Raw genomic sequence first — 24,348 nt, forward strand, 5'->3', positions numbered from 1 at the left:
CATTGTCTTGTTTCTCACAGGCAATATCATCAAATATAAATATTGAATTTTTCTTTGCATCTTTAGGAGAAATTACTTCTTCATGATCACTAAATGGCAAGTACTCAACTCCATCAACGTTACTTACAACTTTTTCCAAGAACTTATACTTTGGTTGTTGTAATGATTTTGAGTATAAATAAATGTTTTCAAATGTAAGTCCATTGGGATGTAAAATTAGAGAAAGTAATACATTTGTTTTTCCACAATTTGATGGACCACAGAAAATTGCTCGAATGCTTCCTGACAACAAGCTCCCATGACGCTTCAACTTCTTCTCTTGTTTTTGAACAATTGAATCCAGATTCACGACTGGAAGCTTGTGAGGTTGTTCTTTGAATCGCATCCTGATGTAGACTGCCGCAAAAGGTATAAATATAACGCTTATATAGCTTTCAAGTCATTCCTCTTTCAACTTTCATAGAGTAAAGTATGATTTTACATCGTCGCTCTCGAGGTAAAGGTTTAGTTAATAATCTTATAAATAAATTACCATTTGAATTGCATTTGCCAGGTTACCAATACTGTGGACCAGGTACAAAATTAGCAAAACGTCTTGCTCGCGGTGATCCTGGTATCAACCCACTAGACGTGGCGTGTAAGGAGCACGATATTGCATACTCAAAAAATCGAGAAAACGTTGAAGCAAGAAACGTTGCAGATAGAGTACTATCTGATAAAGCGTGGCAAAGGGTTATATCAAAGGATTCTAGTATTGGTGAAAAAGCTGCTGCTTTAGCTATTTCTGGTACAATGAAGGTTAAATCAAAATTAGGTATGGGGGGTAAAAAGAAATCAAGGACAAAAAAACGAGTTAATCTTAGAAAAATTGTTGATGCTGCTAGGAAATCCATTATTCCAGGCAATGATCCTAGCTCAACAATCAAGGCAGCTATTGAAACTGCTCGAAGAGCTGTCAAAAGAGTAGGAGGTAGAAAAAAAGTATTAACACCTCGCATTCTTCCAGTACCAACAAAAGTTGGTGGTCTATTACCATTAATTCCAATTTTTGCTGGACTCAGCGCTCTTGGAGCACTTACTGGAGGAGCAGCAGGAGTTGCAAAAGCCGTCAATGATGCAAGTGCAGCCAAAGAAAGATTAAAAGAAGCTCAACGTCATAATAGAGCAATGGAAGAAATTAAACTTGCAAAAGGTCTTCACTTGAAACCATATAAACAGGGTTTGGGCTTGCATTTAAACCCTTTGTTAAAAGGATCAGGTCTACATTTAAAACCTTATCAAAAGGGTCAAGGAATAAAAAAAAAAGGTCTTAAATCTTCCTGAACGACCACTAAATAATTTTGATATAATCAAGTATGCTAAAGCAATGAAAATTCCTCATTTTCGAGGAGTTTTTATGCGAAATGAGTTACCTATAGGAGGCCCTGGAAAAAATGAATCAGCCATTATAAATCTCGATGATATAGATGGTCCAGGTACTCATTGGGTAGCATTTAAGAAAGTTAAAAATAAAGCAGAATATTTTGACAGTTTTGGTAATCTTCAACCACCATTTGAACTTGTCAATTATCTTGGCTATAATACTTTAATACAGTACAATCATCAAAATTATCAAGATTATGATACCTTTAATTGTGGTCATTTATGTCTTAAATTTTTATGTGGACAACTGGAAATGACTCAGAAATATACTCTATTTAAATGATGGTAAATCTATATATCTATTTAGTCTATCAAAAGTCATCATCATGGATGAATCGTTCACTCTAACTATCTCAGGAAATTCGTCTATTCTCGAGGCTGAATATTTTCCTCCTATAGAATTATTACCTCATAAAAATTATGTGCTTGGTTTAGTTGAGTTGTTAACGTTTAATTCAATACCAAATATAGATGAAGGTAAAAATAAATTTTATATTGGTAATCATGTAATTACTATACCCCCTGGCAGTTATGAAATAGAAGATATTGAAAAATTTATTCAAAACTCTATTTCTGATGGGTCAAAAATTATAAGTATAAAACCAAATAACAATACTTTACGTAGTGAAATAAAAAGCAGTCTTAATGTAAATTTTACACAAGAGGATTCTATTGGTGAATTATTGGGTTTCACTCCACGAGCTCTAACTGCCAATAATACTCATACATCTGATATGCCAGTAGCAATTCTAAAGGTAAATGCTATCAGAATTGAATGCAGCATTACCACTGGCGCATACATTAACAATAAAAAGGTACATACAATTCATGAATTCTTTCCAGTTGTTCCTGCTGGATATAAGATCGTGGAAGTACCATCTCACATCATTTATCTTCCGATCGCCGTAAAGATAATACATAATATTCAACTACGTATTGTTGATCAAGACGGAGATTTGATAAATTTTCGAGGTGAAACTATAACAATTCGATTACATATCAAGTCAACATAATGGGTATTGTATACCATAGAAAAACTGGTGGAAGCTATATAAGTGAATCACCATGTCAGAAGACATTCAGTCTTCAATCAAATCACAAGAGGTTAACACCTCAGAACATACAGTTCCTGAAAAAGCTCGGTCTAAGAGTTTATCAAGAAAAAAAAGTAAAAAACAAAAAATTATAGTTTATACATATTTTTTTTGTTGTTGTAGCTACAAAAATGGAAGAGATTTTAAACATTCAAACTCCTGTCAAATATGACAATTCTCTAGCACATTATGAGATTCATGCACATCAGCCATACGTTTCATCAGCATTTAATAACAGTGATGAGATTCGTATTGCAGTTCAACATCAAGATTTATACATTCTGCCCTCTAAAAGTACCTTACACGTACAGGGAAGATTAACAAAAACTGACAATACTGATGTGACTAATACAAAGCTAATTAGTAATGGCATTTGTTACCTGTTTAGTGATATTCGATATGAACTTAATGGAGTAGAGATTGATCGTTGTAAAAATGTTGGTCTAACAACAACTATGAAGTCTTTAATTTCTCAAACACCTAATCAAATGATTTATGCTGAGAATGCTGGTTATATTGACTATGATGATGCTAGTAGAGTAACTAATGATCATGGATATTTTGATGTAAATGTACCCCTAAATATGATTCTTGGATTTGCTGAAGACTATCGAAAGATTGTTGTAAATGCAAAACATGAACTTATTTTAACAAGATCTCGTACAGATCTTAATGCTATAGTTAATATTCAAGGATTAGAACGAGAAGAATTTAAAATTGTAATAAATAAAGTTGAATGGATGATTCCATATCTATTTGTTGGTGATCGACAGAAAATTGAATTGTTAAAATTCACTGAAAAAGATTCACCAATAACAATGAGTTTTAGATCATGGGATTTGTATGAATATCCTATGATTCCTGCTACTCAAAAACATGTATGGACTGTAAAAACATCAACACAAATTGAAAAACCTCGATATGTTATCCTTGGTCTTCAAACAAATCGAAAAGAAAATCGAGCAAGATATTCAAACTTTTTTGATACTTGTAATTTAAATAATGTTAAACTTTTCTTAAATTCACAATACTATCCTTATGGTAATTTGAATTTAAATTTTACTCAGGGTCAGTATTCTGTTCTCTATGAGATGTATTGTAATTTTCAACATTCATACTATGGAAAAGATCCTGAACCTTTGTTAGCAAAACATACCTTTCAAGAGTATGCACCATTGGCTGTTATAGATTGTTCAAAACAAAATGAATTTCTAAAACAAGCATCTGTAGATGTTCGACTGGAATTTGAAGCAAGTGATAACTTTCCCGCCAATACAGCTGCCTACTGCTTAATTATTCATGACCGTATCATTCAGTACACACCAATTAGCGGTATTGTTAAAAAAGTATCATGAATGGTGGGGGTAAATGAGAGAGGTGGGGATAAGATTATAAAAAGAGCAGCTGTTGGAGGTTTGAGTCATTTCTCTATTACAGATACCATGGCGTACGTCGTAGATATCCAATGCTTTAAAAGAGCCTACAATGAGTTTGTTGTGAAGGAGCTAGCCATCCTACCTCTTCAAGAAGATGCTCATCCATTGGTCTTCCTATTCGAGCCACCATATGCCTGGAGCAAATTACCTGCAAGGTACAAGTGTCAGAACCGATGGCTTACGAATAATTATCATGGTATTTATTGGACTGATGGTGACATACCTTATGAAGATTTACCATCACTACTAAAAGAAATATTAGTCGGTACACCTATAGTTTATGTTAAAGGATTAGAAAAACAAAGATGGTTAGAAAAATATACACTGAATGTAATAAATTTAGATGATTTACAATGTCCATCGTTGAAAAAACTGGTTATGGATCAGTTTACTGCTACTATTACATGTACAAATCATAAACATAATTATAGTATTTGTGCTGTACAAAATGTATATAATCTTCGTGAATGGTTACTACAACCATCCAATGTACTACGACTACATATTCCACAGGGTACTGATGAAGTAGACAATTCTACATTAAAAGATTTTTATAATGATTGTGAACATTTTTTGCATGGTTAATAAATGTATTTAATAATAATAGTAAAAAATCGTTTATTTATTTTCCTTCATTGCGTAATAATGACGTCACTATACAACAACGTAATAGGTTAAGTGGGGGTACTGCGCATGCGTTAAAATAAGAGTGGGGTACAAATAAAGATGGATTTAGCTAATTTACTCATTATTCTTTAGTGAGTCCTAATGATAACAATGTCAAAATCAAGTCAAGACAAGCCAGTGCCAGCACCCAGGCAACCAAAGCCAGTGCCAACACCAAGGCAAACAAAGCCAGTACCAGCACCAAGACAAACAAAGCCAGTGCCAGCACCAAGGAAAGGGTAAATTGCGCATGCGTTAGAGTAGGAGTGGGGGAAAGTTTAATGCGCAAGCGTGGAATATGAGTGGGGGTAAATGGTGGGGATATAGAGTATAAATGTAAGGAGTTTTAACTAATTTACTCATTATTCTACTGTGTGCTGATACAATACAGTCTCTAAAAAATGGATCTAACCAAAATCAACGCAGTTGGTCGACTAGAGGGTTTCCTGCCTACGAAGCCGCTTTCCGAGTTGACTCCTGGACATAAGTATCCGATAACAAAGATCCAGGTTGTCAACACCAAATATGGAGGCAAGGTAGTCATTGAGATAGAACAAAAATATAACAGCTACCTACCATCCAGATTTGTAACGCTGTTCACTAGCGATCCAACATTATTCACTGCAATCCAAGAAGCTGCTACTTCCGGCCAATTACGTATGAAATACATTGGCGGTCCATACAACCATGTAGAATTTAAGATTAAATAAATGTAATTGTTGTATAGCTGATGATGATAAATAAATGTATAAAAATTATATCTTAATGTCTTTTTAATTTAGATTAAGTTGAATTTTAAGGTTATGTTTCAATTAGTTGGTAAATCTACATTATCGACTTTGACAAATCTGCATTACCGACACTTGGTAAATCTGCATTACCGACTTAGGTAAATCTACATTACCGACAGTTGGCAAATCTGCATTACCGACAGTTGGCAAATCTGCATTACCGACTGTAGGTAAATCTGCATTACCGACTGTAGGTAACTTAGCCGAGATATGAACCTGTCCTAGAACTCTCATAGCTCTACTACTAATGATTTTTTCTAAACATATGAGTTTTCCTTAAAAACAATATGATCATCAATTCCAATCGTGCTCGCTATATTTTTCCTGTAATCTATACGCAAAAATACGCATGTATACCAAATATGAACTGTCTTGGTCAAATAGTGTGTGCGCTAGGACGATTAAACGCTTCTTTCAAAATTTTTGATTTTTGATTGACAACGCTATGTAAATCGATACGAATCATGTTCGCTATATTTTTCCTGTAATTTTCACGTAAAAATACATAAGTGTACCAAATTTGAGCTCTCTATGTGAAAAAATGTGGCCACCAGGGGGGGGGTACATAGTCATTTTTAGGGATTTTTCGTAAAAATTCATGGTTTTTCCTTGACAACACTATGATAATCAATTCCTATGAGATTCGCTATATTTCTCCTGTAATCTACACGCCAAAATACATATGTGTACCAAATTTCAGCCTTCTAGATAAATTCGTGTGGCCGATAGGGGGGGAGGGTACATGCCTTGCTCTACTAGTCTCATAAATAGGGTTCCCTCTTCGGGTACGGAACCCTAAAAATTGTAATAAATCAGTCAAAAATAGTTGTTGCTTGATACCTGAAGGTTTTTAGGTACGGAAAACCAAAAAAACAAAATGGCGTATCCAATATGTCCGACGAATTTTTAAACAAATAATAAAAATGTCGTTAAAACTTGCTGAGCAGGGGATTTTATAAGGCATAAATCACTAAGTAAATACAATGTACCTAAACGGATGGATAGATGGTTAAATAGATGGATTGATAGGTGGATGAATATATTTGGATATTGGATGGATGTCTTTGCAGATGGATTGGTGGATATATTAATTGATGTATCTAGATATATTTGTAGATGATTAGATGGATTGATCAACATCTGATCCATTAATATTAAATGCATCAAATGATCTTGCTTGACTGTCTGGATCATTACGTGTTCTTGCCTTTATTGTCCGGTTCAACATTTCATCCTTTAATGTTATCTGTTCATCTTTCTGTAAGCCATGTATCCATCCATCCAATCAACTACAAATCTATCTAGACGTGTATTTATCCATGTATAATCCATCAATCCATCTCCAAAAATATGCATCCACCTGTTCATCCACCCATCAATCCATCTATTTAACCATCCATCCATCCGTTTAGGTATATTACATTTACTTAGTGATTGATGCCTTATAAAATCCCCTGCTCAGCAAGTTTTAACGACATTTTTATTATTTGTTTAAAAATTCGTCGGACATATTGGATACGCCATTTTTCTTTTTTGGTTTTCCGTACCTACAAACCTTCAGGTAACAAGCAACAACTATTTTTGACTGATTTATTACAATTTTTTATTATTTGTTTAAAAATTCGTCGGACATATTGATTCCGCCATTTTGAATTTTTTGTTTCTGACTATAGATTCTTATTCGGTAACCCTAAAAACCCTCAGGTAACAAGTTACAACTATTTATGACAGACTTATTACAACTAAACATTAATGTGTAATAATACACGTAAGTTCAATATTTGCCATGTTTAAGCCCATGTAGCTCGAAAACTGTCCATTTTTTGGATTTTGCCAGAGAACTTTTTTGCTCAGAATGCAAAAATCTACATTTCTGCCAAGTTACAGAAAAATTGACTGGGATCTATTTTATATACATTTTGTGCGAGGTCCTTTTCTTGTTTCTGACACAAACTGAGGTACTCAATTTGTTTATGATTTTCTGTGAAATACACAATAAATTTTTTTCCGTGTAACATATATGATAAATTTTATTCTTTGCATCGAGACGAACCGATTCGTGTATGTAAAGTACCAATGTAGCAAGTAACATTACTGTAATGTCACTGTAACACATGTAATGTTAGTAATATTACAATGTAACATTAAAGTTACACAACAGCAATAGTAAAATGTCCGCCCCAAGTTAATATTACAAGTAATGTTACAGTGACATTAGATAGTGATATTACTGTGATGTTGCAGTAGTGTCACTGTAATATTACAGCAGTGTCGCAGTAATGTTACAAAGAAAGTTGATAAAATTATTATTATACTGAATTTTACGATCTTTCTTTGTAACATTACAATGACATTGGTGTAATATTACTGTCACAATACCGTAACACTACTGCAACATCACAATAAAATTACCTTGTAATGTCACTGTAACATTACTTGTAATATTACCTTTGAGCGGACATTTTAATATTGCTCTAATGTTACTGTATTGTTACATTGTAATATTATTAACAATATACATGTCACATGACAGAGACATTACAGTAATATTGCGTGCTATTCTGGGTATAAATTATATCAGAATTTAGTGAGTTAATCACAATTACAGCGGAAAAATGAGTATTTTTATCAAAAATTCAATACTTTATTCAAAATTATGTAACTGTACAATCCCTTGCGACTTGGTTTGGAGGAATGAGGGTCGAATTCGACCCTGGTTCCTACCTCGTTCCTCCCTAGTTTGGGGAAATTGCAAAAAAACAGTAGTAAATGATAAATAATGCATAGAAAACAATTACTAATAGCAAAAAACTATTAGTAATTGTTTTTATGAAATATTTATACTAAATTAAACAATAATTAATAATTAATAGTAATTTAAAATAAGTATTTCAAGTGAAATACTTCCTACCTCTTTCCTACCTTGTTCCTCCCTCAGTTCGGGAAATTGTAAATATATATAATTTTGTCCTGGAAATTAAAATTAAATAATTAAATTTGTTTAATTTCATTACTTAATTAAGACAACTGACATAAATACGAAATAAAGAAAAAGTAAAGTTTTTATTTACAGCTGTCAAATGTGAATCTACTTTACCGGCCGTCGCGATTTTATTTGTCAACACAAGATGTCGCGTCGGACAAACTTGTAGCAAAATTGTTGGAAATTTTGAATTGATGGAAACATAATATAGAATAATTGAAAACAATACCAGAGTTTATACCACATTTTTGTTTCATAATTTACTGACTTACGCTTAATAAAAAAAAATTTTTTTTTAATTACAAATTTACACCTTTTTTTGAAAATCATAAAAATTTTTGACAACTTATTTTAAAAAGAATTATTTTATTTTCATTTTTTAAAGCAGAAAATGAATCTTATAATGCATAGTACTTAATAAAAAAAATTTTTCAATATTGTTTTTTCTGTTTTTGAGATATTAATTAATTAATTAATTAATGTTAAAAAAAATATTTTATACACAAATAAAATTACACGTTTTAATCTTCTTTATTGAATAAACTTGGATTAAACTTGGAAAAAAATAAAATTATTGGAACAATTTTTGCAAGTTTAAGGGGGGCGCCTACTTTATCGGGTCAAAAAAATCGATTTTTTAAAAGTTGTCTTAACTGAAAGTACAACTATCAGAGAATATGCTCTTAAAATATTATGTCAAAATACAAAATATTTTTCGAGTTACAGCTTGTAGAACGCAATAAAGCGCGTGGCCTGGCGCGCGAATCCACTCGCGGTCTCTAATACTTTTCATAATTTGTTGCGCTTATCTACTATTACATCTACCATTAAAATTACAATTTATCAGTAAAATGTCGTCTTATCTAAGAGCTACCCATAAAAAAAATAGTCGTTCATCGAGGCCTGTGACTGCCGTAAGTTTTTAAAAAACAGCACTTATATGTTTTTCAATCTTTAAACTCGTTTTTTTCAAAACACTGTTTTTGTAGTTTGCGTACACGATAGACAAAAATCTATTCAACCGATTAAGGTCTACCTGGGCTTGTTTTGAAGATAAAAAGTGTCTCTTCTGTATGAATTAAATTTGTTTTTGATAGAGTTAAATTTAGTGCTTTTTTTTAAAGAAAAAATGAGATTTTTTTTGGCGAAAATTAAATTTTTTTTAAAAAAGTCATGTAAAAATGTCAGTTTTTACTTTCTATTGAAATCTTTTAATTCATACAGAAGGCAATAATGTATATTTAAAGAAAAAATTTTGTTTTTTTGTTTTGGATAAGAATTGTGGACCCTAGGTTGTACGCAATGGGAAAATTTCAGCAGCGAGACGTTATATATATGGCGTTTATTTTATTATTAAATTCTATTTTCATTTAATCAAAAAATTATATTTCAAAGATTTAAATATATAAGAAAACATACACTAAATCTCGCATCAATTTATTTAAATGTGTTTGAGAAAAAAATTCCTGAAATGTACGCAGTTTTTTACATTCTAAAGTAGGCGCCCCCCTTAACAACCCCTTTTTTATATAAAAAATGCTTAAAATATATTTTATTGGTTTATAAACAATTTTTAAGCGAATTAATTTACACCGTTGGGAACATTTTTGACTAATTTTTTTGAATGAAATTGGTTTGAAATTTGGAAAAAAAAATTTTTAATTATTGGAACAATTTTTTCACGTTTAACAACTCCTATTTTATAAGAAAAAAATTATAAAATATTTTTTATTGGTTGTTAAACAAATTTTAAGCGAATTAATTTACACCGCTATGAACAATTTTGAATAATTTTTTTGAGTAAAATTATTTTAAAATTTGAAAAAAAATTTACAAGGAATGCATAAAAAGTGACGCTGTTTTGTTACAGTTGTTGTTTATAAAAAATGATAAACAATTGAATGTTTAATATTTTAATAATGATTTTACTAAAAAGCATGTTTCAAACCGAAGTCAAAATATCATTTATATTATTGACAATCAAGGCCTGAGACAAAAATACGAATTTAATAATCTGATTTTTGTGTCATTTGAAAACAATAAATAATAGTTTAAAAACTATTATAAATAAAATAAATGGACCTGACTATTCTACGCAATTCTCGAATTTCTTTTCTATTATATTTTATTTTTATTTCAAAAGCGCGCGGGTAATTTTTTTATCATGGACGCGGTTAGGTAACTAGATTTTGATTGGTTGACTTTATCAACATATGGCGAGACCTGTATAATGAGGATCATGTGTATAATGCTTTAATATGCGCTCAGCTGTGCTTGCATGTGCTCAATTCGCAATATAGCTCTCAAGAAAATTTCTTGATTTCTCGCTTCTAATATTATAAACTTTGGAAAACAAAGAACATTTTAGTGCCGGAATTAGTGAAGTGTGATACGAAACGTTTATTTTACGATCGTGAGTTTTCAAACATTTATTGAAAGTGAGTGAGTACGTTGGTGCCTGTGGCAGATCTTATTCTGCGTGGGTCGCAGCTTGTTGCCGGGAACAGGATTTACCACTGCTCTAACCTCATTTTCTGGTCCGGAAAACTCGCACACTATGTAAGTCTCTTTATGACATATTATATTTATTTTACCATATACTTTCACTGAGAAATAAGGTTTGAGCTGACAACCAAATATTTCATTCAATATATGTGCAACTAAAATTTTTTGGTTGTCACAACTAAACTTTAGTTGACAACAACCAAAGTTTGTTTCAGACGACTAAATAAGAAAATGAAAAAGAATTTGGTAGTCTCAACCAAACTTTGGTTGATGTCAACTAAAGTTTAGTTGTGTCAACCAAAAAATTTTAGTTGCACATATATTAAATGAAATATTTGGTGGTCAGCTCAAACCTTTTTTCTCAGTGTTCTATTAATACACTGTAAAAAGTCCAAACAGAATTTTCCTAAAGATAGAAATTTTACTTTTAAGAATCCCTGGCACAAATACTATATTAAATGCAGAAATAATACAGGGTCCAAAATGGAAAATACAATATTTGGTAATTTTACTATTTCGAATATTGGGATTTTTCATTCCTCGGCGAAATTCCTCCTTTTAAAGTGGGTAATAATGTTACCCACTTTCAAAAGGACGAAATGACTGAAGGCTGTGAAACTGCACTAGATGGGAAAATTACCATTGGCGAACGTAACCTTACTAAAAATATTCCCGTTTCTTTAGAAAAATACATTAGCGTGTAAAATTACCATTTTTTTAAAGTAATATTAACAATTTTTGGAAAATTCCCAAATTTTGAAATTCATAATATACGCACACATTTACGATTTATGCGCCGTGTGCAATCGTTAATGCCCGGCAGCAGTCGGCAAAATGTTAATGTTAATGTTTCTTGTGCAAAAATATAGGAATAAAATATAGAGTCTAATTGTGTTTATAATTATTTTTTCTTTATTTTATAAAATTCTTTAGCGAATATTAATAACTTAAAAGTAAATACCTTCATCGTAATCGCATAAAAGTTTCGTTGAATATTCTTTTTTATTTAAAAAAATATATAACACACCCTTCCCGAATAAAAATAATATTAATAAAATAATGTTAAACTTATATTGATTGAAATAAATAAAGAAAAAAACATTAATTTTTTTGTAAATCGTGCAAAATTTTGAAAAAATAATATTTTTTAAAGCCTTAATTTCATTTTTTTTAATCGTGAAAAATTTTGTGAATTTTACCAAATTTAAGAAAAGTACTATTTATGAAAAGTCATTTTCACTATTTTTGGAAATTTTATAAAATTTCGGAAAAGTACTCTTTTTCAAAGTATATTTACTTTCTCCTGCGTTTAAAATACCAGAAAGTGTAACTGTACAGTTCGTGGCAATTTTCGCATCTCGTCTGGAAAATTACATAACCTAAAAATTTTATTCCCATCGACAGTAAAAGTGCCGTTCTGATAGTGGGTAATAATCTTTCCCACTTTCTAAGTGGTAAAATTCCATTAAGACTTTTTACAGTGTATGTAGAAGTCAGGGTGTCCAGAGGTCAGGGAAGTCAGGGAAATTTTTTTGTCAGGGAATGTCAGGGAATTTAATTAAAAGTCAGGGAACTTTTTAAAAATTTGACAAAAATGAACATTTTTATAATTTCTAAAATTTTTCGGTTCAAGAAAAAGTTTATAATGCTAATAAATAAAATGTTTTTTATTATCTTAAAAATACTTTAATATTTGATACTTTTCATTTTTTTAATATTAAATATTTATTTTCTTGCTGGACACCTTGGTAGTATACATATATACTTTGTGCGCCAATCACCATTACTTTCCACTAATGATATAATTTTGAAGGCTTTCAAGTATTAAAATTTTATCTTAATTTTGAGGTTATGTTCGTTTCTTGGTTAGGGGTTTTTGAAGTTATTCCTGTCGGACATAGCCTCAAACTTAACGTTCCCTTGGCCTATATCCTTCAATTTTGAGATTATGTTTGTTCTATGACCTTGAATTTTAGTGTTATGTTTGAAGTACGGCCTTAAATGCTAGAAACCTATTTCCTAGAATTTTGAGATTTTGTTTGACATATGAATCATGGCCATGATTTTTAAGGTTATGTTCGTTTTAACCTTTATGTTTTTGACATGGTAAGTACAATCCAGGAGACCAGTGAAATCTTTATAATTTATATGTATATATATGTGCCATTCCAGGAGTTTTTTTAGCACTTTTTGGAGTAACCTTTCCAAATTAAATGAAACATTTTTTTACTAATATTTATTAATATAAAGGTCCAAAAAAATCACTTTTTAAGTAAAAACAATTGTTTATTTAAAAAATACAACAATAAATAATGCAAAAAATTCACTTTTTTCCTGCAACTCCAAATAAATTGGTTTAAAGATCAAAATTTTCCTTATCTTTCAAGCTTTAATACCGCACAAGAAACATTGAGTCCGAGAAAATATTCAACTCACAATTTTTTAAACAATGTTTGTTTACTTTTTTGTATTTTATTTACTGTGAAACGTCTGCTAAAGCTGCGCGCGACGTTTGGAAGTTGTCGCTTTCCTTATTGAGCAGAAGCTCATTACACTAGCGTAGTAAAAAACATGTTGTGTGAAAAGTGAAGTTTTTCATCCTTCAAAAATGCTTTTTATGATTTTTTACTGCAAAGTAGATAATTAAAAACCATTCAATGTGATAACCAGAAATTTTTACGTTTCGTTTAATGACAACATAACCTCACTTTTCGCACAACATGCTTTCTACTACGCTAGTGTAATGAGCTTCTGCTCAATAAGGAAAGCGACAACTTCCAAACGTCGCGCGCAGCTTTAGCAGACGTTTCACAGTAAATAAAATACAAAAAAGTAAACAAACATTGTTTAAAAAATTGTGAGTTGAATATTTTCTCGGACTCAATGTTTCTTGTGCGGTATTAAAGCTTGAAAGATAAGGAAAATTTTGATCTTTAAACCAATTTATTTGGAGTTGCAGGAAAAAAGTGAATTTTTTGCATTATTTATTGTTGTATTTTTTAAATAAACAATTGTTTTTACTTAAAAAGTGATTTTTTTGGACCTTTATATTAATAAATATTAGTAAAAAAATGTTTCATTTAATTTGGAAAGGTTACTCCGAAAAGTGCTAAAAAACTCCTGGAATGGCACATATAATGCCGCGTACTTTTCGCATCGAGGGAGCATAAAAAATAATTCTCTTTAATAAAAATTACGCAATACAAATATATATTTTATAATTTAATATATTATATATTTATTTCATAATAATCAATTAAACAATTAAAAAAATATTGCTCGTTTTAAAATAAATATAATTCGTTTTTTGAAAAAAATTTTTTTAAAAAAATGAACAAGTCAAGCACAATTCAGCACAAATTTTTGTTTTTCCCCCAAGTTTTGAGTTTTTTAAGAAATTAATGATTTCACTAAAGAGAATTTTTCAAAAGTGTAATCTTATACGTATAAAAAAAGTTATTTTTATTTTTTCGCTCGGAATTTGGAATTTTTCAAAAAATGAATTCGTACACGAAAGAGAACAAGTTAAGTACAATTTATTATAAATTATTTTTTTTAAACTGTAAACTTAGACATATAAAAATCCAGCGCGTCTCCTTATTGTATGTGAACCCTTAATTTAGCACAATTTTTTTTTTAACAAATTTGGACGTACCCTGGCGGATTCGATTTGCGTAATGTCTACTTAACTAAGTGGACTTTAGGTAGACATTAGGTAAACATGTAAAAAAACGTATAAAAAAGCTATTAATCGACTTATTATGATAAAAAAAAGTTGATAAAAGGGTAAATGAATGTTTATAGAGTAAATTCGTACAAAATTTGTAATTAATAAAGCATTAAATAATTAATAATGAATGGAAATGTGCGCGAGGTACCTGATCAGTTCAGCTGTACAATTATTTTCGTGCTATTTTCATCAAAAGAATATAAATTAACGGCAAAAACAATTGATATTTATAAAAAAGTGTAAAATTGATTTAATTTGAGTGTTTGCAATACGAATTATTAAATAATAATTAAGTTTTTATCAAATGTGAATAGTGTTGTGCAAACCTGTGAAAACTAATGAGTTACTACATTACCGATCGCATATGATAATAAAAAGTTCTCGATGAGTGTAACAAAAAAGCTGCAATTTAACCAAGTACATAATTTCCGAGATTGCCAGAGATGGCGCCACCAGTTTTTACAATACAGTGCGAGCATGTTTTCTTCCAAGCTTTTGCTTTGAAAGAAAATAAAAAGAGAATTTTAAAATGCAGAATAAAGTTATACAAATAATTATTGATTTCATAATTGTTTCTCGTCCAAAATTACGGACATGATTGCAGATTATTTGTTACACTCATCGAGAACTTTTTATTATCATATGCGATTGGTAATGTAGTAACTCATTAGTTTTCACAGGTTTTCACAACACTATTCACCTTTGATAAAAACTTAATTATTATTTAATAATTCGTATTGCAAACACTCAAATTAAATCAATTTTACACTTTTTTATAAATATCAGTTGTTTTTGCCGTTAATTTATATTCTTTTCATGAAAATAGCACGAAAATAATTGTACAGCTGAACTGATCAGGTACCTCGCACACATTTCCATTCATTATTAATTATTTAATGCTTTATTAATTACAAATTTTGTACGAATTTATTCTATAAACATTCATTTACCCTTTTATCAACTTTTTTTTATCATAATAAGTCGATTAATAGCTTTTTTATACGTTTTTTTACATGTTTACCTAATGTCTACCTAAAGTCCACTTAGTTAAGTAGACATTACGCAAATCGAATCCGCCAGGGTATAAATAAAGTTTTTTGACTTTTTACTCGAATTTTTGACAAAAGAGCACACTTTAAGAACAATACGTGTTTTTTGAAAACTTTAACCTTCCTTCCATCAAAAATAGCGTGCACTTATTTAAAATTATAAAATTTATTTAATTTCATTAAAAAATGAAAAATTATGAACCGAAATTACAAAAACAATTGAATAAAAAAAGATTAGGATTAAAAAAAATTTTTGTAGAATTAAATTCTAGTCATTTTACATACAGAAATTTTTAGGTCAAATACAATGTATTTAATTCAAATAAAAGTTTATTTTTTAATAATCTAGTAACCAATAACTTAATTGTTTCTTCAGTTTTGTTTAATTATGTATGCAAATGTTGTAAAACAGATTTCTATTATCATTTTAAAAAAACGTGTTTTTGAAATTATTTCAAAGCTGAATAAAAATTTGCTTTAATAATAATAATAATAGTGTTAGAAATTTTATCATATTTATTTCATTATTACGTTCTCAACATAGGGATATAAATTATATTTTCTTTTAATATTCATTATTATTTTCATAATTAACTTATTGATGACAACAATAGTAAAAAATTAATTAATTAATGATGATAGTACAATAGAAATAATAAATGATAACGATAAATATATTATTATTATATACTTGAGAAAGTTAATATTGATATAGTAATATTGCGTATAGATACGGTCATTGGCAAATCTCATGCATCAATCGATAAAAAAGCTCAGTGTTTTGTTTACGTTTTAGATTCTCAGATTTACGTGTAAACAAGAAATCTCAGACTTGGTAGTTCGGCGAACATAATACTGGCCTCTCGCGCCACCAACTTTTCCTTCATTACTGTCATTCTTGTCTTGTTCTTCTACGTGAAAAGTGCTTCTTTTATAGTTTTTAAGTGTTTTTTAATTTAAAAGAAATATGGATGTTCCTTCATGCTCAGGTGTTATTTCCGAAGTAGGTAAGTAAATTATATAATAAAAAACAATTACAATTTATTATTAACAATTTATTTATTGTTTTTAACATTCAATATTTTTAATTCTCTTTTTAATATTTATAATAATTTTTCCTGAATTATTTTTTTCACATTCAAAAAATTGTTATTTCGAACATTAAAAATTTTCATTCTTTTAACCTTTTTATTTTGTACATAAATATTTTTTTTAAATTTGATTTTTCTGAAACAAAATTTATTTAATTACAAATAATTTTTGTTTGATATTTTATACATTTAAAATATTTATTTTTTTACTTGTTATTTTTTTATATACAATTTTTATTTAATTTATTAAAAATTAGTTTCAATAGTTTACGTACTTTGTTATTTTGTACACAAAAATTTTTGTAAACATTGAAAAAATATTTTCATGAAAACTAACAAATTTCAAAAAATTTTATGTTCAAAATAATAAATTAAAAAATATATGTAATACATAATTTTAAAAAATCACAAGAATTTTTAATGTTTAAAATAACAAACCACATCTTTTTTCAACGTAAAAAAATTGTAACGTTTGTAATTGTAAGAATTAATATTTTAGCTCGCCGAGCCAGGGTTCGTTTTGATTCCGACAAAATAATAACAATAATAACGGGTTAATTACAAACTGATAACAAATTATTTATTTACAACGGTATTTACAATATCAATGTTATACGGAGATTACAAGTAAATCGCGAAAGTTGGTTTTGAGTAACGATTTGTCGGCGTCTATCTATAAAAATGTTGAGCCGCGAAAATTGAAAATCGGCATCAATCTGGAACGTCGCTTATTTGAGCCGTGCATTAACAAAATCGGCTTCAACCCGCTGTGATGAGCCGTAAATCTGTTACAATACTGCCTAAAAATTCGCGATACGCTGGTGAATCACGAGTAAAACTCGTGTTCCAACTATACAAAGAGTATAACTCTAAGTATATCTAAAAACGGAGATTAAAAACGGAAAATCTACTTTAAACTACGTGAATACAATATTATGTTTCTATACATTTCGTTACGTTACTTTAATATACTTTTGTTACTTTACTATACACAATATACATTTAAACCGATATAATGTTCGACGGGTAAAACCCGACGAACGAGAGTAAAACTCTCTACAAAGATTCTCGGAGTAAAACTCCTAGTCAGGTGGGTAAGACCCACCCGGACTCCGTGTAGCACGAGAGTGACGTTCCTCAGCGAGAGCGCAGCTTATATAGCCGATCGGTGGGCTGGGCGCACGCGAGTGAGCTTTGGCGATGCGGCCCGCGCGGCGAAATCGGGTACTATGTCTTTGAGCTCCGCGGTCGGTAACTTGTTTATCGACGCGCGATAATATTTAGTACAAATATTTACCGGCCGATTTCTAACTATCATTACAAAATAAGTGAATAAAAATTATAAATACTTGAAATAACAAAAGTGAAAACATCGAATTTAAAAAAATAATATTAATAACATTATAATATTCTTTTTAAAACTTTATGTGTATTTTCTATATCGACATTATTTTTTTGTTTTTCAAAATTTTCCTGTTTTCTCCAGTGTGAAATTTTTTTTAAACTTGCCTAATTAAAGATTAGGCATCAATCTAACCCCAGCCATACTTAAAATATTAGGTATGCACGAATAAGATAGTATAATTTACTTCTAGCCGAATTTATATTTCATAGACATTCCAATTTAAGGAATTTCAATATAATGTATATAGAATTTTTAATTCAACGAAATTTTATTTTATGGACTTTTTCCTTCGTCTCATTTAAACTTGATTCATTTATCAATTGTTTTAATGTTTATTACACGTAATAGTCAATTTTAAAGGTTTTTCAGTTTACAGAAGGAATATTAAAAATTCTATTTATTGGAAACAAACTTTTGTTTTCCTCTAATTTTCACTGTTTAAACTTTACAGTTTATTTTAATGAAAAATATTTTTAATAATTTATAGATAATTATAAAAAATATATATGAGGCAAAATTCCTGAAATGTCCGAACAAAAAATTAAAAGTTCTCGAATTTAATCCATACTTTTCTAAAATGTTGTTATTGTTGGTAAAAATCTAAAAATCAATTATTATTGAATTTAATAAAATAGTTTTTAAATTACAACGTTTTTAATTTTTGACTTTTGAAAAAAAAATTTTTTTCAATGTACAATATTTATAAGTAGAAAGCATAAAAGTTAACATATATATAATGATTTTTAAAGCTTTTTTGACGAGCTACACGCTGTTAATAAAATTTTTTTTTTTAAATAACATTTGACCTTGAAATTCAAGGTCAAAATGTTAATTTACATTTATCTCAAAATCGGATTTTTTAAAATTATTTTTAACTATCTCAATGGAAAGCTTGACTAATTTCCTACAAAACATGTAATTTTCAGAGTGCGGGATCTTTTAAAGTTTTTGAGATATTAATTAATTAATTAATGTTTATAACAAATGAAATATTTTACAAACGAATAAAGTTACCGTAATTCTGAAGTTAGTAATTGAAAGTTAACGTAATTCCGCATCCAACGAGCCCTATATGAAGTATTTTTGATAAGTAGATTGTTAATAAACAATTAGTTAACATTGCAATTGTTTATTAACAATCTACTTATCCAAAATATTTCATATAGGGCTCGTTGGATGCGGAATTAGCTTAACTTTCAATTGGTAAGTTCAGAATTACCATAACTTTATTTGTTTGTAAAATATTTTATTTTTTACTAACAACAAGCATCCAAAAGCCCTATATGAAGTATTTTTGTTCAATTTTAGTTAAATAACAATAAAAAATGAAATATCTTACAAACAAATAAAGTTATCGTAAATCTAAACTTACCAGTTGAAAGTTAAGCTAATTCCGCATCCAACGAGCCCTATATGAAGTATTTTGGATACGTAGATTGTTAATAAACAATTGCAATGTTAACTAATTGTTTATTAACAATCTACTTATCCAAAATACTTCATATAGGGCTCGTTGGATGCGGAATTACGTTAACTGTCAATTACTAACTGCAGAATTACGGTAACTTTATTCGTTTGTAAAATATTTCATTTGTTATAAACATTAATTAATTAATTAATTAATATCTCAAAAACTTTAAAAGATCCCACTCTGAAAATTACATGTTTTGTAGGAAATTAGTCAAGCTTTCCATTGAGATAGTTAAAAATAATTTTAAAAAATCCGATTTTGAGATAAATGTAAATTAACATTTTGACCTTGAATTTCAAGGTCAAATGTTATTTCAAAAAAAAAATTTTTATTAACAGCGTGTAGCTCGTCAAAAAAGCTTTAAAAATCATTATATATATGTTAACTTTTATGCATTCTACTTATAAATATTGTACATTGAAAAAAAATTTTTTTTTTCAAAAGTCAAAAATTAAAAACGTTGTAATTTAAAATTTATTTTATTAAATTCAATAATAATTGATTTTTAGACTTTCACCAACAATAACAACATTTTAAAAAAGTATGGATTAAATTCGAGAACTTTTAATTTTTTGTTCGGACATTTCAGGAATTTTGCCTCATATATGCCCAGGCCCATGCCCATGCTGGATTCAAGACTAGTTGAATTCTTATGAACAAAGCCTAGGAGTCCATTCTCTATTTAATCTTGAATCAATTTTCGACTTAACATTCGCAACTTAATTCAATATTAATTATTGTGTTGCATAAAATACAATTGTATTGAGTAATTATTTATAAACATTCAATACAAATTAAATAATATATTTTATAATTATTAATTGATATTATTTAAATTAATACATTGCTATTTATTTTAAAGAAAGTATTCTTTGTTTTTTTTATAAATAAATATTTTATAAATATTACATTTGTAAATACAATAAAAATCATAATAATTATATTCAACACATTTTTGAATATAATTTTTTTTAATAAATTTTGTTTTTTTAAGATTATATTTTAATAATTTATCAGCTTTATTATGTATTATTATATATTATTATAATATACCTATAATATTGTAATAATTAATTAATTAAATTTAATACATTATAAAGATGATAAATCTTTAATATAACGTACAAAAACAATATTTACTATAATTGTATTTTCAAAAATACAAATAATGGCAAATACAACAATTGAAATATTTTCAAATTTATATTATGCTTTTATTTTATATTTTTATTGTATTTATAAATATATAAGTTTATTAATTTAATCAAAATAAAAGTTTATAAATTCATTACAAAGTTTTTTTATTCCATTAACAAACAAAAATTTTAAATATAATTTATTTAAATTAATAGCAATATATAAATTAAAATAATTTTATAATTACCCGTGTGGAAAAAGCCACGATCTTGCCCTCAAGAGTTCGGGGCCCCCGGCGGGGGCCCATGAGGGCTGATCCATATGGCGAATCCATGAGGGGCACCGTAGGGGCCCGCATGGATCGCCCTCATGATCGATTAGCAAAATTTTCTAAGTCCAAAAATCAAATATTTTTTTATCACCAAAAAATTAATGTTTATAATGATTCAGAACAACGAAAAACGCGTTTTTAATAAAAATATATTTACACTTTTTTTGAAAATTCACCTGAGATGATTCATGATAATAATCATAAAGCATATAATTAATTATATTTTATAAATTGCATTTGATTGGAAAATATAATTTAATATCTTAACTTTAACTAAATGATGTTAAGCACTTTTCTTTGTTAGGTATTTTTGAAGTTTAAATAGCATCAAGAAGTTAGCATTCGTTTTGAAGTAGCGTGCGTAGCGTAGTTGGTAAAGCGTTAGACTCATAGTCCGTAGGTCGTAGGTTCGATTCCCCCCATGCGTTAGATTTATTTATTTCTCAGGTTTGCGTTTAATCATTAATTCTATGTATGAATTAATTGAAAAATGAAAATATCCGTTAATAGTATGCATAAATTACATATTTTTTAATTTTTTAATTAATTAATTTATTATTACTTTTAATTATATCCGACAGTTAATTAATTAGAACGTTAATTAATAAATTCAATTTGAGTAAGAATTTAATTTAAAATTGAATAATTATTAAATAAATATGTTATTTATTCATAACTTAAGCTTATTTATTATTAATTAACTTTTATTATTAATATTATTGATTAAAAAACATTATGGCAAACTTGAGGGCAAACGTGAGGGCCCATAAGGGCGCCCGTAGGGGCACCCTCATGGATCGCCCATGCGGGCGCCCTCATCGATGAGCATGTCGTTTCCATGAGGGGCCCCTATGGATCATCCATATGCGGCCCTCATGGCATGAGGGCGATCCATAAGGGCCCCCGCTGGGGGCCCACATCACTTTTCCACACGGGTATATTAAAAATATGGGTGATTCTCCGCGTAGCGCACGATTTGGTGTCTGAAACTTTAAAAATATTTTTTTATCGAAATGATAAATATCAATACATATTTTTGAAGATAAAGTGTCAAAAAATAAATATCCATGGTGGGCTGGAAAAATTTGTTATAATTTTTTTTAACAAATTAAAAAAAAATTCTTTGCTTTTTGAATTCTATAAAATAGTTGAAATTTGATTTAAAATGTTTATGGGAATTTTTGATATATATATATATATATATATATGCATATTTATGGAAATTTATGCGGTAATTTATAGAAATTTTGTCTAAAATTCATAAAAATATGTAAAGCATAAATCACAATTAAAAATTATAATTTTTGTAATTTACGGAAATTTCTGCGGTAATTTATGGAAATTTTCGCGGTAATTTACAAAAACATATATAGCGCGAACGACAATTAAAAATTTTATTTCGGTTATTTATTGAAATTTATGCGGTAATTTATAGAAATTTATATGGTATGTTATAGTAAACTTACCGGTGTTATAAAAGTTTATAATAAATATTTTTAATTTCGTTTGTTTCATTGGGTACTAAACCTGCACTAGTGACGGTGGAAATTCTGTGGCGGGTGGAGACGCTGGGGTCGGTGGAACCGGTGGAACTGGCGTTGATAATTATTATTTTTTTTTTTTGAGAAAATTATAATTTATTTTTAATCGGTTTCATATGTTTCACATATATATAGACTAAAATAATATAACTACGCTTTATTTAACCTTTATTATTTAATTATATTCTATTCTTTTAAATATTAAAGGGTCGGTGGATGCCGGTGGAGACGATCGTATGATGCCCTGTACAAATTTGAATCTTGAAATGTGTAAAAAAAGGATAAATCAATTAGAACATTGATTACTTTCTTCATGGATCAACTTAAGGAATATAACTTTTGCTGTTACTGAAGGAGAACTATATTAATATTTGACTTTTATTTAAATAATTCAATGTTTAATAATAAAACCCAGAATAACACACAAAAGTGCAGTCAGGTATAAATAGAAAAAAAAAGAAATAATTATTTTTTTGATCAAACGTTTTTTTTATTTAATTCCATTACAATATACAATACTAAAATAGCAACAGAAATTGTATTTATGAGTGCACATTTCTAAAAATATTAACTTTTTTGTTTAAACATCCTGTGGGGACAGGTCAAATTTTGACGTTTCCAGCCTTAAAACCACTTTTCACGAAAAGTTATAATGTTAAATACAAAAGTAACTATTGGTTTTATTTGTAATCATAGAAATTACCTTTTTACATTGGAATCGAAATATTATGTCAACATTATTTGTGATTTTTCTTTCACAACATGAAAAAAAGCAAGTTGTGCACTACTCGGAGAATCACCCATATATAAGTAATTTAACGATACACGGAGAGAATTCTGTGGTGATTATTATACAAAACATAGCCTAGATTAATCATATGGAAGAGTCGTAGCAACTTTTGCTTGAATTCAAACGAAATTGGCGAGGAAATCGACTTATAATAGCACTGAGTTTTCCTTATAAAAATTACTCGTACTCCACCTGATCCCGGCTGAAAAAACTTGTACAAGAAAATGTACAAGTTCTTGTACATGTTCATTAATGAACTTGTACATTTTCTTGTACATGTTCAAGTAATGTTCTTGAACAAGTTCAGCATCCGGAATTGATACATGTTCTTGTACCAGAACTTGTACAAGATCATGGATACGAAAATATACTTGTACAAGAAAATGTACATATTTTTTGTGCAGGTTTCATGTACAAGTACTTTAACATGAACACGTTTATGTTCTTGTACAAGAACATTTATTTAAAAATGTTTTTGAAAAAAATTTGAAATTTTAATAAGTTATAATTATTAAGACTCTTCACTTATGCATGCTAAAAATTATTGCGCAGCTGTAAAGGCATAAGAAAACTACTGCGCAGCCTTTAAAGTTTTTAATTTTTAATTTAAAAGACATAAATGAACATGTACAAGAACATGTTCCACATCTGGTACAAGAAAATTTACATGAAACCTGCACAAAAAAATATGTACAAGAACATGTACATTTTCTTGTACAAGTATATTTTCTTGTTCAGGATCTTGTACAAGTTCTGGTATAAGAACACCCAGTCGAAAATCGTAAGTTTCCCTGAAGGGTTCACATGGCCTTCAGGTAACTGTTATGAAGGTTTCAAAAGCTTCATGGCAACTATTTATACATTAGACCTAAAATTCTGTGATATTTGCTTTCTGACTTCTTAACG

At 28.9% G+C, this 24,348-nt stretch overlaps 3 protein-coding genes across 4 annotated transcripts in view; all 3 read left to right on the forward strand.

Annotated features, from left to right (window-relative positions):
- The first annotated feature begins 2,647 nt into the window (after positions 1-2,647).
- Positions 2,648-3,871, forward strand: LOC127284342 (uncharacterized). Its single transcript, XM_051309737.1, has one exon. The coding sequence runs from the start codon at positions 2,648-2,650 to the stop codon at positions 3,869-3,871; it is 1,224 nt and encodes a 407-aa protein (XP_051165694.1).
- A 6,795-nt stretch (positions 3,872-10,666) lies between these two features.
- Positions 10,667-24,348, forward strand: part of LOC127284375 (uncharacterized) — a 59,121-nt gene continuing 45,439 nt past the window's right edge. The window contains exon 1 of the mRNA XM_051309777.1: positions 10,667-10,951. The gene's annotated coding sequence lies outside the window, so the exon portion shown is untranslated. The remainder of the gene's footprint in view (positions 10,952-24,348) is intronic.
- LOC127284372 (uncharacterized) overlaps positions 16,548-24,348 on the forward strand; it is a 34,604-nt gene continuing 26,803 nt past the window's right edge. For both annotated transcript variants that reach the window (XM_051309773.1, XM_051309774.1), the window contains exon 1: positions 16,548-16,683. In XM_051309773.1, coding sequence (XP_051165730.1) covers positions 16,644-16,683 — 40 coding nt within the window. In that variant the 5' untranslated portion in view covers positions 16,548-16,643. The remainder of the gene's footprint in view (positions 16,684-24,348) is intronic.

This window comes from Leptopilina boulardi, unplaced genomic scaffold, assembly GCF_019393585.1.
Source record: "Leptopilina boulardi isolate dan_hultmark-lab unplaced genomic scaffold, ZJU_Lbou_2.1 LbouV2_324, whole genome shotgun sequence".
NCBI lineage: Eukaryota > Metazoa > Arthropoda > Insecta > Hymenoptera > Figitidae > Leptopilina > Leptopilina boulardi.

What these genes read in the sequence shown, in the direction of transcription:
- LOC127284342 (XM_051309737.1), top strand. Translation starts at nt 2,648, where the DNA reads ATGGAAGAGATTTTAAACATTCAAACTCCTGTCAAATATGACAATTCT.